The following is a 14458-nucleotide window of genomic DNA, read 5'->3' as shown; positions in this document are numbered from 1 at the left end:
GCCATTGAGTTAATTCCAACTCACAGTGACCCTTTAGGGAAGAGTAGAACTGCCCACAGGGTTTCCAAGGCTATAAATCTTTATGGAAGCAAACTGCCTCTTTTTGCTCCCAGGGAGCACCTGGTGGGTTCCAACCACTGAGCTTCTGGTTAGCAGCTGAATGCTTTGACCACTTTACTGCCAGAGTTCTTCCCTGACTCAGTTAAGCTGCATTAAAGGAGGCTAAGGAAGTAGCAATGGCAGCTCTAGAGTACAAACATAAAGCATTGTCTCCTCAGACCTGATGTGAAGACTAATTCTTTCCCTGACCTCAGGGAATGGATATTGCATTGCTTTCCTTTTACTTTTGGATGATCAAAAATAAAAATCATAATAAAAAGTACTCTGGCAATTTCTAGTTACAAGGAGAAACCTATTACATTAACTAAAATTCCATACTGAATCTCAAGATTAAAGCTCTGCCTTTCCCCTAGCTGTGTCTGTAATGGTAAAGAAAGCTAACTACTTCAGCTTCATCTCCAGGGGTGCAGTGGTAAGAGTCAAAAGAAGTAAAGGACAGGAAAGTTCCATTGTTCTTGCATTGTTGTTGTTGTAGAAGCATAGAATTGGTGGGGTATCTGAAAATACCCTTGAGGGATGGAAAGCCCAAAGCCCAGATACTACTACATCATACCTGGCTGTGTGCTGACTACTGTGGCATAGTCAGCAAAGAAATATTGCAGTAAGCAGATAAGGCACTCTAGGACAGGCCATTTGAGAATCCCAGACACATAAGCATGAATCACCAAACTGCTGAAGACTCCAATGACTTGAAATCAAGGTATTAAAAAATTGACCAGAATAAGACAATAGAAATAAGTAAAACTTACAGACTCAAAAGTAATCAATCAAAGAAATTTAGCATATTGGTTATTAAAATTTTTGTATAGATCGGCTGTCTAGAAGAAGGGATTGTGCTGAAGAGAGAATTGGTGATTTGGAAGATGAAATTGAAGAATTTCATAGACAGGCTCACAAAAAAAAAAAAAAAAAAAATCAGTATGAAACCAACTTGCAAGCATATAGATAGGAGTTACAGAAGCGACATGTACCTGTCAGGATTCTTAACTTTTAGAAAGAGATTCAGCTTTACCAAACTTAGAGAAGAGAGGAATTTACTGAAAGAACTCACTGGGAGAGCTTAAGAAGCAGCATCAGAAAATGAACTCAAAAGGGCTGGGCTACTAGAGCAAGAGGACTCTAGTCACACTCATTTTAGAGTCTAACTTGCTAGTATACCATATTTTATGCAAATAACATGATTGGTCTACATTTTTGGACAAAAACCTAGGGCATATGTGTTATTTGCATAAAAATATGGTACAGTTCCCATCATCACTTTGGTGTGATAGCATTTATCTAAACACACAAAATTAAAGATTCATAATATTTGTGTATTTTATATATATTTAAAGATATATGTAAACGTATCTTTAAATGCAAGGAACACAACTCTATAAGGAATAATAGTTGATTCCTCTGCAGAGGAAACAGATTTAGCCTGTAGGTCAAAGGAGATTTATTTTTTATCTAGTGTTTGACTATTTTAACAATGAAAATATATTCATGTACTTCTGTGTAATTAAAAATAAATAGAATTTGCATTTTAAATTAGGAAACATAAAAATAAATATATGCTCATTATGGCATACTTAAAAATGTAGAAAAGCTATAAAAAAAGAAAGTAAAATAAATATTATCTTGAGAAATTACTCAGTGATTATTCTAACACTTTCTTTTTTCATTAATATTTTATTTGTTTACATTGTATTTTAGTGGCACATATATGTGACTTCTACATGCTGTTTATTTCAATAATTTTAATTAAAAATATATCTTTACTTAAAGCATTCACCTCCATTTTATTCAGTTCCATTGTTTTAGATTTCCTCAGGAAGTTAAATTTAAGGTTATTTAAATATAGTGGTAATGGTGGCTTCAGCCACTAAAGAAACTGTTCAAAACTGTCTAGGCAAATTACTAATGATGTTGACCTTTATAATTTTACTATTGTCATTTTCTTCTGTTAGATATACCTATGGCAAACCTGTGGAGGGGAAAGTTCAACTTAATGTGTGCAGAGCACCTCCTTATGTTTCTAGTACTTGCAAATTTCCTCTCAATCCACTCTGCAAAAACTTTACCACTCAGGTAAGATGTTGATCTGCAAATTCCTAAGTAAATTTGCATTAATCAATTGTTCTCACCTTCTATCCACTTTTCTTTCTCCTTATTTACATTGTAAAATTATACTTTACTTTCTTATTCCTGTGCATAAATTTGCTAATTTTCTTTTGTCATGCTAATGTTTTATTTTCCATTAACCTACAAAAAGTAAATTACAGTACTCTAAAGCTCAACTGTAAATTCAATTCTTAACTAAAAGTGAATTTGGTTCCAGACTGAAGCCTCCATTTTACCAAAGTACTAGAAATATATGGTCGTCCCCCACTTTACCTTGTACTTTGTGAATTTAGGTTGGAGAGATATAAAGATGTTCATTTAATTCAAAATTATTAAATGAGGGAGTAAGTTATTTTTGTCTTTTTCACACTGGATATAAATGTCAATATGCATTCCAAGAAGGACAAGTATCAGTTAGGGTTCTGAACTACAATCAAGACAAATCAACTATTTTAAACTCACCAAAACTCCAACCAAACTCACCGCAGTGGAGTGAGATCATAGCAATCCCTCCTTGGTTTCCGAGGCAGTATCACTACAGAAGTAGATTGCCCAATCTTCCTTCTGAGGAGTGGCTGGTGGGTTTGAACAGCCAGCTTTCTGGTTAGCAGTCAAATGTCTTAGGCACTACGCTATCAGAGCTCCCTCTTAAACTCACAGAACAGAGGAATTTCTTAAAATGACTTACTGGGAAGACTTGAGAATCAGCATCAGAAAATGAACACACAGAAGGGTGGTCTAGAATATAGCAAGGATACACAACCATTTCAGAATCTGACCAGCTAGTATATAACTGCCAACCCCCCTCCCACCATTACAACAATGTGGTAGCATTGATCAGCATACTCACTGTTATAGAGTCAATTCTGACTCATAGTATTCCTATAGGGCAGAGTAGAACTGCCCCACAGGGTTTCCAAGGCTGTATATCTTTACAGAAGCAGACTGTTTTCATCTTTCTCCCAAGGAGCAGTGGATAGGTTCGAACCACCTGACCTTTTTGTTAGCAGCCAAATGCTTTAACCATTGCACTGCAAGAATTCTTCTTATCAAGTCAATTCCAACTCACAGTGAGCCCTATTGGGTTTCCCAAGCATTAAATCTTTACAGAAGTAGATCATTAAAACAATTTTTACTCCTGATGATCCCATGTGTATCAGAGGAGAACTATGCTCCTAGGGTTTTCAATGGCTTTTTAATGCACTTTATTGAAATATAATTTATGTACAGTGAAATACACAAAACTAAAGTGACATGGGTCAATGCATTTTTATTTTCAGTGTTCCCTCCCCTCTCCTCCCACCCTCAGCAACCAACAAAGAAAGTTTCCCTCCATATATAAACCTTTCCTTGACCCTCCACAACAATGAACTAATACTATTATTTGTCCTTCTGTGATTGACTTATTTCACTCAACATAATGTCCTCCAAGTTCATCCATATTATGTGGTGTTTTGAAGACTCTACATTATTCTTTAGTGCTGCATACCATTCCATTATGTGTATGTACATAGTTTGGTCATCCACTCTTCTGCTATAACTCTTAGAGATGAGTCCCTTGCCAGATATGTAATTATCGGCAAATATGAATTTGTTGCTGTCATTTTTGTTATGTGCTTTCTCATGGTGTCAATTTCTTTGTTCCATATAATTTTCTATGCTGAGCTTGTTTTGTTTATGAATCGTGTTATCACTTCCTTCATTGCTACTGTTTTAGTATTTGCTGAATATTTATGCTGGTCCTCTTTTTTGATGTGAAGGTTTATAATTTTTCTTTGAGGTTACCCTGTGATTTTTAGTTTTCTTCCCAAGTGTAGAACAGTCTGTTCTGTCTTGTAGTTGTCTTGACTTCCCTACCATTTAGAAGTTCTGTAATGACACAGTTTTTCCCCTCTTTTTGGTTTGTAGTTGTTCTCATTTGTCAGTTGATGTCTCTGGTTCCGTTTACAATCTTGTAGGCTTATTTACTTTGGATATTTCCATAGCTGGGTTGTTTTCTGGGTTATATCATCATGTGTGTTAATGGTCAGTTGTTGTTGGCTGTTGTTGCTTCTCTGTCCAAGGGCTCCCTTTAGCATCTCTTGTAAGGTTGGTCTGGTTTTAACAAATTCCCTTAATTTCTGCTTATCTGGAAATGTCCTAATTTCACCATCATATTTGAGAGACAGTTTTGCTGGGTACATAATTCTTGGTTGGAGATTTTTCTCTTTCAGTGTTTTATATATACTATCCCATTGTCTTCTCACCTGCATGGTTTCTGTCTAGAAATCCAACCTTAATCTTATTGGTTGCCCCTTGTAGGTAACTTTTTGCTTTTCCTGTGTTGCTCTGATGATTCTTTCTTTGTCTTTGTTTTTGGTAAGTTTGATGGTGATATGTCTGGGTGATTTTCTTTTGGGGTCTATCCTGTTTGGAGTTCATTGGACTTCCTGAATGGACATATTCCCATCTTTCATGACACCAGAAAAATTCTCTTCCAACAAATCTTTGACAATTTTTTCTGTGGTTTTATTTGTCTCTTCCTGTTCTGAAGTTCCGATTTAATTCCTGTTCTGGATTCCAATGGCTAATTCTTGAAAATGGAATGCCAGGCCTTTCTTCTGATGTGCCTCTTGGTGCATTGAACTGGTGATTTTTCAGGTAGCAACAACACATGTTAACCATTTGCATCACTCAGGGACTCCAGGATAACAATAGCGTATTAATAGAATTAATAGATGCTTATTAGGTGTCAGATGCTTATTAGGTTACAGTAATAGATGCTTATTAGGTGTCAGGAACTGGATCAAGTAGTTTATATACATTTAATTCTAAAAACTACTATTTATTATTATTATTATTTGTAATACATGTTTTTATATTTTTTTTAAATTTGTATTGTGATTTGGGTACAAATTTACAAAGCAGATTCATTTTACTCTCAACAGTTCATGCACATTTGGTTTCACAGCTCCAATTACAATCCCAACAACAAAAAGCTCTCCTCTCATCTCTTCCTCATAATAGTAAACATACTATTATTATCACCACTTTATTGATTAGCAGATGAGTGGATGGACACAGGAAGAGGTTTAGTACACTGCTCAAGATCATATATTAAATAACTAGTGGGATTCTATCATTAGGTATATTAAAGGGTACAATTTTTTTCTCCATTTATTTATCCAACAAACATTGAGATCCTTCAACATGCAAGCATTATTGCTTTTAGGAGCTATAATGTTGAATACAAATGAGATCGACTTGGTCCCTGTCTTCATAGAGCTGCATTTTATGAAACAGTCATTATCTTTAATTTTTCTAGGGGAAAAAGGAACCAACATAAGCCAAATACACAAGGTAATGACCGGATTATCAAAGAAATTGATTTAAAAATATATAGGTATTTCCAGGAGATTTAAGAGAGTTATAAATTTGGAATATACATTGGCAGGTATAGCAGGAGTATAGACTAAATAGTTTATCCAATTATTCTTCTTCAAACCTAGTGAAAATAATTCTGTTCCTTTAAGCTTGTGGCTGTGGTGCTAGGCCTTGGTATAGTTTCAGATATGTTCTGAAGAAGCCATATGATCTTCCTGTCACCTAACATCAATTAATCTCAGTGTCCTCATCTCATCACAAAATGAAGGAGTTGAACAAAACTCAATTTTCCCCAATATAGTAGTCTATGAATCCATGAATACATTTCATGACTATACTAGATTCCTTTGCCATATTTATCAATTCTCTCTGTTTAAATTTTTTATTAATTATGAAGTTTTAAAAAATTTTCTTACTAAGGAATTTTAACTTGACCAAACAGCTGTTAAGAGACATTCAAAAGGAAATAAGAATAGCTACTACTTATTAAACTTTTAGTAAGTACCAGACACTAAGCTAAACACTTCTTAGTCATTGTGTTACCTAATACTAACAACTCTATGAACTCTTTATTGATACGTCCATTTTATACGAAGTTGTAAGTAGCAAAACCAAAATTCAAATCCTAGTGTTAGACTCTGAAGTCTGTGCCTTTAACCATATGTAAATTGTAGTCCTACAAATATCCAAAGCATGGTAACTACAAATATGCATTCCCAAAACATGGTAAGAAGGATATAAAACTCTGTATCAAAACTGAACAGGAATATGATTGAAATGAGCAAAATTGCAAATATTATTGTGAATAAATATGACTAGAGATAGCTCTGGTAGTGTAGTGCCTAAGTTACTTGACTGCTAATCAGAAGGCTGGCGGTTCAAACCCACCAGCCACTCGTTGGAAGGAAGGTTGGGCAATCTACTTCCGTAGTGATACTGCCTCAGAAATCCAAGGAGGGGTCGCTATGAGTCAGGTCTGACTCGAGGGCACATAACAACAACAACAACAGAGATAGATCTGATAATTATTTTGTGGATTAACAAAATAACAGCACCATAAAGAGGTTTTTTTCTGAGGTCAGCATTGTAACAATTAATGCTTGCTAAAATTTCTGTAGAGTTCTAGGTAAATATCTGAAACCAAAACCAAAGTCACTGCCATCAAATTCATTCTGACTCATAGTGACCCTCATTGGGTGTGGTAGTTATGTTTGTGTTATGTTTGTGTGTTAACTTGGCTGAGCCTGGATGAGTGGCTGGGCAGCTGGTAGTACTTATTCTCCATGATGAGACTGGTAATCAACTCCATAGTGGGATCTACCACAAGCAGCTGAGGAGCTGCCTTTGGGATGTGGTCTGCTTCTTGTATATAAGGAGAAGCCATGGGAATGGTCTCTAGCTTATGCCATGCTTGGACCCTGCATATAGTCATGTTGCTGCTCAGCAGCCTGCTATGTTCTGCCAACCTTGGGACTTACAATAGACTTGAATTAATGGCCTGCCATGTGGTTTGGTGATATCCGGGCTGTGCCTTTTTACTTGTCAACCTTGGGCTTGGCAGCCTCAGCAGCCAGCAGCTGTCTGTGTGAAGGAAAGCCTCTAGCTTCAGAGGGCCAGGAGTGGAGGCAGATCTGAAGCCCAAGACTGAGGGGCTTTTATCCAGCTCCTAGAGCCTAGCACTTTGAACTTGGACTTAAAGCCTCCAAATTATAAGAGAATAAACTCCTGTTTGTTAAAGCCATTCCATTTGTGGTATATTCTTGTCAGAGCAGCACTAGGTAACCAGAGCATAAGGTTTCCAAGGTTGTAAATACAGAAGTAGACTGTCTCACCTTTCTTATGTGGCGTGGCCGATGGGTTTGAACCACCAACCTTTTGGTTAGCAAGCAAACGGCCTTAACCACTACACCACCAGAGCTCCTTATAGGTAAACACATAAACTGAAGATTTAAATTATAGAATCACAACATTCTTATTTGGGAAGATGGCACTCTTAATGTTTTCCAGAAGTTATACCTTTCCCCTAAAACTTCTATTTCTTATAGTCCTTTTAAAATGTAACCTTTCTTTTGTTTTCTATTATTGTTATTAACTTTTCAGTTAGGGAAAGCTGGCTGCATCTCCCATCTTATTAACACAAACACTTTTGAGTTATATCGGGAAGGATACAAGAGTTACCTCGAAGTGCACGCCCTTATCACAGAACATGGAACAGGTAATGATCTTAAAGCAGTCAATCTCTGATGGATATTGCTGTTCATTTGAATTGCTAACTGGTGGCCAGCTACATAATATTACTATGTCACTCTTTTCCATGGTTTGCCATCAGTTCCTCAGATACAGAAGCTAAATATTCTTTACTCCAACCAAAATTTATTTGATGGACAATGCAATATAATTGTACATGTGGAAAATGTTGAATTAGAAAATTTTCTTATTTATATTTTTACAATAAAATTTATTTAAATAATAAATTCAAATGAAACTAAACCAGAAGTCAGAATGCAAATTTATCAATTGATAGCATACTCATCAGACACACAATGCTTACTATATTAATATAAATATATAGGGAAAAAAATGATAGGAAATTACCCAAAATATTACTTTTGGTTATCTTTGGGATATCTGATATTTGGTCATTTGTATTTTCTTCTTCGAACTTTTCAATTTTGAATAATGTATATATATTACAATTCTTGCTATGAATAAAATATAGCTTTTAATGAGGCAGAGAGCAAAGAAATGTCAATAAATAATTACTTAAGAATAATGAGAAATCACCAAGTGACTAATCCTTCAAGAAAGAATGGTAATTGGGCTAGATAATTATCAAGGTGATGAGCAGGAACTCCAGTTGAGAATAACAATGTTTTTGGATTTTTTTCCATCCTTGTTCATTTTCTTTTATAAAATACATCTCAAGAAGCACCAGTGTATTAAAACTGCATGCCTACGGCACTTTACTGCTAACCAGAGGGCTGGCAGTTCAAACCCACCAGCCGCTCCTCGGAAGGAAGGTTGGGCAATCTACTTCCGTCATGATACCGCCTTGGAAAACCAAGGAGCGGTGGCTATCAGTCGGCTCCGACTCGACGACACATAACAACAACAACAGGAAAGGGAAGCTTGGAAAACATGAGTGGCTTTTGTGCTTTTTTTTTTTTCTATAACCATGTTTGGCTATTTGGTGATATTTTCCTGATAATACTTATTCGTCTTCAGGTGTGCAGCTTGCAGGCTTCAAGTATATAACAATAGATTCAGCAATGGTGAAGATTCAATTTGAGAATATGGACAAGGTCTACAAACAAGGAATTCTGTATTCTGGCCAGGTAAGAGAAGGAACAATTTCTTTACATGTGCATTCATTCATTCAGCTTTGTTCAATAATCTATTCAATCCAATAGCTATTTCCTGAGAAGTTACTGTGTGAGTATCTCTCTGCTAAGCATTGTAGGGTAACCTACACTGTATATCTTCACATGTTTGTCTGGATTTATGCCAGTTGTCAAGGTATAATTATTTATAATGCCCCTTTTCAATCTCAAACGTCCAAGTTTGGGCAATAAACTATGTAACCACCATAAGCATTGGGTATCTCAAATTGGGTATGGCAAGCTAGACAGGAAATATTCCTGCCCTCACAGAATTGATGGTCTATCAGAGAAAATAGACAATAAATAATAATAAATAACAATAATTTCACATACACATGATTATAGATGTTAAGGTGCAATGGCAGTGAAATACTGAACATTTAATGACTACATTTGGGGTTAGAAAACTGCAATCTGCTGGCAAAACTTAGCAGAGACTGGTTTTTGTATAGCCAGTGAGCTAGGAATTATTTTTTTTATTTGTTTCATTGTCTAACTCACCATTTCATACTCTTTCTAGCCCCTAGTGATCACTAATCTTCTTTGTCTTTCTGGATTTGACTACTCTAGATAGTTAATATAAGTGAAATCATACTATCTATCTATCTATCTATATTTGTCTCACTTATTTCACAAAGCAAAATGCTTTCAAGATTTATTCAGTGGTGGCATGTATGAGAACTTTTTTCTTCATGGATGAATATGCATATTCCATTGTGTGTGTGTGTGTGTGTATACATATATGTGTCTATATATATATACTACCTTTTTTTTATCCAGTTATCTGTGGATGGCCATTTGAGTGCTTTAGTGTACTGTTAAGTCAATTTGGTTATTTATACATCTAGATATTTTCCCATTAAATTTAGGTTTAAAAATATTTAGCATAAATAAATTTGTTATTCACTTATGATTTGAAAAAATATCTATCATAATTTAATTCCCTTTTTTTCTAATTTTGTTCATTTTGCCTCTTTTTTTCTTTACTGCTTTTGGTTTTATCAATTATCTTTATTTTTTGTTATCTTAAATGTTTTTATTGCACCAATTTTTATTTTTATTTTAATTTTATTATACATTTTCCTTGGAGTTCACTGCTTTCTTTTCTCTAGCTTCTTGCTTTGAATACCTTACACAAAAATTCTCATGTGTGGGCCACAGAGGCAGAGTGTCATATGTCTGTAGCTTGTGGATTGCTGAGATCAGGACTTAAGATGAAGCTGAATTTAGCAGCCATGTAGATGGTACAAAAGAGGCTTTGATCTGACAAGACCAACTAAAAAAAAGAATCATTTCAGTAGGAAAATGATAAGGGCCATAAATACAATCACATATGCAAAGCAGACATTACTGGGCAGAAATAATCTGAGCTGAAGAAAAGAGGGTGTCTTTGTTTTGGGGTACTTTAGAGAAACAGTACCAGTAAGCTATATATACGTGTGTGTGTGTGTGTGTGTGTGTAGTGAGAGCGAGAGAAAGAGAGCTTCTTTACTTGATTGATTTTTGAGGAATTGGCTCACGCAATTGTGGGTGCTTGAAAATCCATGATACGTAGGTCAGGTGACATCCTGGCAGTTCTGTTAGTCTATGTTCCAAAATCTAAAATCAGTAGGTTGGAGGTGGGAAAGAGAAAGGAATTCTGAGACTGTGTCTCTGTGCAGTCTGGAGACTGTTACTCCTTCAAGAAGCTTCCCTTTTTGCTCTCAAGGCCTTCAAATGATTGAAGGGTTACAATATGGAGGATAATCTGCTTTACTTTTGCTTAAGGCCAAATTGCTTTAATCACATGTAAATATTTCATAACAGCATCTAGACTACTATTTGGCCAAATAACCAGGTACCATAGACTAGCCAAGTGGACACATGAAATTAACCATCACAATTTGGAATTGCTTTTTATCTTTACTATGGCCTTAGGTGTTGTTAAGAAGGGGGTTCTTAAAGGTTTCAAACTGGACAGATACTGATGCAGGCATTGTATGTAATGTAAAGATACCAGGTTGCCAAAACAAACAAACAAACTCACTGCCAACAAGTTGATTCCGATTTGTAGAGACCCCGTTGGGTTTCCAAGGTGGTAAATATTTACAGAAGTAGATTTCCCAGCTTTGCTTCTGCAGAGTGGCTGGTGGGTTTGAACCACCAGCTTTCTGGTTAGCAGTCAAATGCCTTAAGCACTACACCACCAGAGCTTCTAGTTGAGGAAGGACTTTTTAAAGCTATCATTCCATGTACTAGTAAGACAATGAGAAAGAGATTTCTAGGAACCAACTATGATTTATTAAAGCAGTCACCAAAACATTTTAGGAAGGAGAATTGTCAGTTTTACATTTTATAAAATTTAGTTTGATGTCAATGTGGAGAAAGAATGGACAGTGACAATACAGGAGAAAAAATGGGTAGGAGATTATCCCCATGTGTTGGAAAAGAAAAGAATGATGAAAATTGACATAAGGCAATCAATATGATCAGTTATAAACAGATAACATTAAAAAGATAAAATTGAGAATATTTTATCAACAATTTAAAATGTAGCTGAAGGAAAAGAAAAAGTCTAGGATGTTCCAAGATAATTGATATGGGTAAATAAATGAATGGTCGGGCTCTGAGATGAATAAGAGAGAAGCTTGTACAGAGTAATAAATAACTCAGTTTTGTAGATTTGGTAGTATTCAGGATGCAGTGAAATACATGGGCCTGAGTTTCAAAAGATTTTTTATGTACAGAAGAAATAGAGTTTAGGGTCATGGATATATTGAATATTATTTGTCATATACTCAAAAGGAATAGATGACACTACTCAGGACTTGAATGCACAGCAAGAAAGGACTGGTACAAATGATAGAACCTTGACATGCACCATCAAAATTGACTTCCAAATTCACTAAATGTTTCAGAAATTTGTTTTCTTCCTCTTCTATAGATTAAATTACTTCATCCAGACAACACTCCCATCCCAAACGAAATCATCCAGTTGCACCTGCGGGACACAATTGTGGGCAACTATACCACAGATACAAATGGCATTGCTCAATTTTCCTTGGACACGTCTAAGATTACAGACCCAAATATCACTCTGAAAGTAAGTTAGCCAAAGGCAAGTAAAGACAAAAATACTGTGTTGGATGGCTAAGATTTAGGTTTATATTAAATGATATTTATGGAATAGACATGGATATATAAATCTTGATGTGAATCAAGAGTGTTGCAAAATGGTTAAGCATTAAGGAAGAAGATCCTATGAAAATAAATAAAAGAATTGTTTTGTGAATCTGGGAAAAAGACAGAAAGCTAGCATGCATGTTTACCCATATGAAGAAGAATTATCTAATGAAAACAAAGCAGCATTTCACTTTCATCATGGAAATAGAAGGGCAATTACATTCTCACTGAGGGAAACATTTGGGAAATCTTATAACCTACTATCATGAAATAATGTAAAGAATTTTCTGGATATGTTCAAGAGAGAAGTAACTTACTACCTGTACTAATGAAAGATCAGTCTTTCCCAGTCGTTTTTAAAGGATCCTCTTAGACCTTTGTGTTGGTAATGATAAATGCCTGTGGTTAGAAAACTCTTTGTCACATTTCATAAAAACTTTACCATCTTTCAGTAAAACTCTGTATTATATCTTTAGTAGTAAAAGCTACTCTTTCATTCATTTAAAAAACAAACAAACCAGTTGATGTTGAGTTGATTCTGACTCATGGAGACCTCATGAGTCACAGAGTAGAACTGCTCCATAAGCCATAAGATTTTCTTGGCTGCAATATTTACAGAAGCAGATAGTCAGGCCTTTGTTCTCTGCCATTGCTGGATAGATGTGAACTGCCAATCTTTATGTTAGTGGTTGAGAACAAACTGTATGGACCAACCAGGGACCTTCCTACATTCAAAAGTTCCTCCTTTTAGTTTGTTGTTGTCATTGTTATGTGCCGTTGAGTCAGACATGACTCATAGCAACCCCTCCTTGAGTTTCCAAGGTAGTATCACTATGGAAGTAGATTGCCCCATCTTCCTTCCAAGGAGTGGCTGGTGGGTTTGAACCTCCAGCCTTCTGGTTAGCAGTCAAGTGCCTTAGGCACTATGCTACCAGAGCTCCCAAGAGAGGGCCCGGCTACCTCGCGGGGAGCAGCTGGTCGGTTTGAACCACCAGCCTTGGGTGTGGCAGCTGACTGCCCGAGGCCCTGAGGCCAGTGAGAGAGATATACCAATAAACCAAAATAATAATAATAATAAACTACTTGCTGTTAATAAATAAATAAAGTCCAGTTGCTGTTGAGTTAATTCTGCAGGAAAAAAACAATGATATTTTTAGAGTAATATTATCATACCATATTTTAACAGAAAGTAAATTATAAATACCATATGGTGGTCCCTCTAGAGTGTGACTGAAAAATATAGGAATTTGGTCAAACTTAATGGACAGTGCCCTGAAATTTTCACGTAGCGATAGAGCAACATGACAGTATACCATCTTATCAGATATACTTTCATTTCTCCTTTCTCTTTATCCTAAAACCCTATAAATCTAATTCTTTGTGTAGGCAACCTATAAGAACAATGAAAACTGCAAGGTTGATGGCTGGATGTTGCCTTATTACCCTCAGTCGAAGCACTTTGTAGAACGATTTTACTCCAAGACTAAGAGCTTCCTAAAGATTGTCCCAGAGATGGAGGACCTGAGATGTAACCAGCAGAAGCGGGTGACGGTGCACTACCTTCTCAATATGGAAGACTTTGAAGACAAAAATTACACAGTGACCTTCAATTATTTGGTATGCACTGAAAGTATTTTTCAACAACCAAAATAATTTCTTGACTTTCAAACTTCTTTGAACCTAATATAAAGCCTTTTTATCCTTACACCATTATCAAGTTCAAAGTAAATATAAAATATTTAACTTAAAAAAAAAAAAAAGTGACAAGGCAGGCCAAGCCTCCATACTTTCATCCACTTCAGCTTTCTCATCACTCTTTCTTCATGGTCAGGATCACATCATGCTTCTGATACTTACCAGCTATATCAGACTTTCTGAAATCTGATATAATCTCTTTTTGTTGTTCTCAGTTGCTGTCAAATTGTCTCCCACACATGGTGACCTTAACAGAACAAAACGTTGCATGGTCTTGCATAATCTCCAGGATCTTTGATATGATTGAGTCCGTTTTGTGGTTATTGTGTCAATCTGTCTCATGAAGGTTTTCCCCCATTTTCTCTGACCCTCTACTTGACCAAACATGATGTCCATCTCCTCTAATGATAAAATTGTCTAATCATAAGGTTGTTAAGATAATGAAACACAACAACATATATAAAGCCTTTGAGGAGTGCCAGGCACATGAAAGGTATTAATTAACTACTTGTTTTTGTTGTTAGTTGTTATTTGTCATCAAGTCGGCCCCGACTCATAGCGACCCCTCCTTGGGTTTCCGAGGCAGTATCACTACGGAAGTAGGAATGCCCAACCTTCCTTCCGAGGAGTGGCTG

At 35.9% G+C, this 14458-nt stretch overlaps 1 protein-coding gene across 1 annotated transcript in view; it reads left to right on the top strand.

Moving 5' to 3' along the window:
• LOC103193916 (ovostatin-like) overlaps nucleotides 1–14458 on the top strand; it is a 73349-nt gene that overhangs the window by 22428 nt on the left and 36463 nt on the right. The window contains exons 9-13 of the mRNA XM_007937219.1: nucleotides 2070–2190; nucleotides 7687–7801; nucleotides 8812–8921; nucleotides 11890–12048; nucleotides 13515–13745. Of these exons, the coding sequence (XP_007935410.1) occupies nucleotides 2070–2190; nucleotides 7687–7801; nucleotides 8812–8921; nucleotides 11890–12048; nucleotides 13515–13745 (736 nt within the window). The remainder of the gene's footprint in view (nucleotides 1–2069; nucleotides 2191–7686; nucleotides 7802–8811; nucleotides 8922–11889; nucleotides 12049–13514; nucleotides 13746–14458) is intronic.

This window comes from Orycteropus afer, unplaced genomic scaffold (genome assembly GCF_000298275.1).
Source record: "Orycteropus afer afer isolate SDZICR_OR568_19922 unplaced genomic scaffold, OryAfe1.0 scaffold00040, whole genome shotgun sequence".
NCBI classification, from domain to species: Eukaryota; Metazoa; Chordata; class Mammalia; order Tubulidentata; family Orycteropodidae; genus Orycteropus; species Orycteropus afer.
This window is presented reverse-complemented; position numbering and strand designations above follow the sequence as displayed.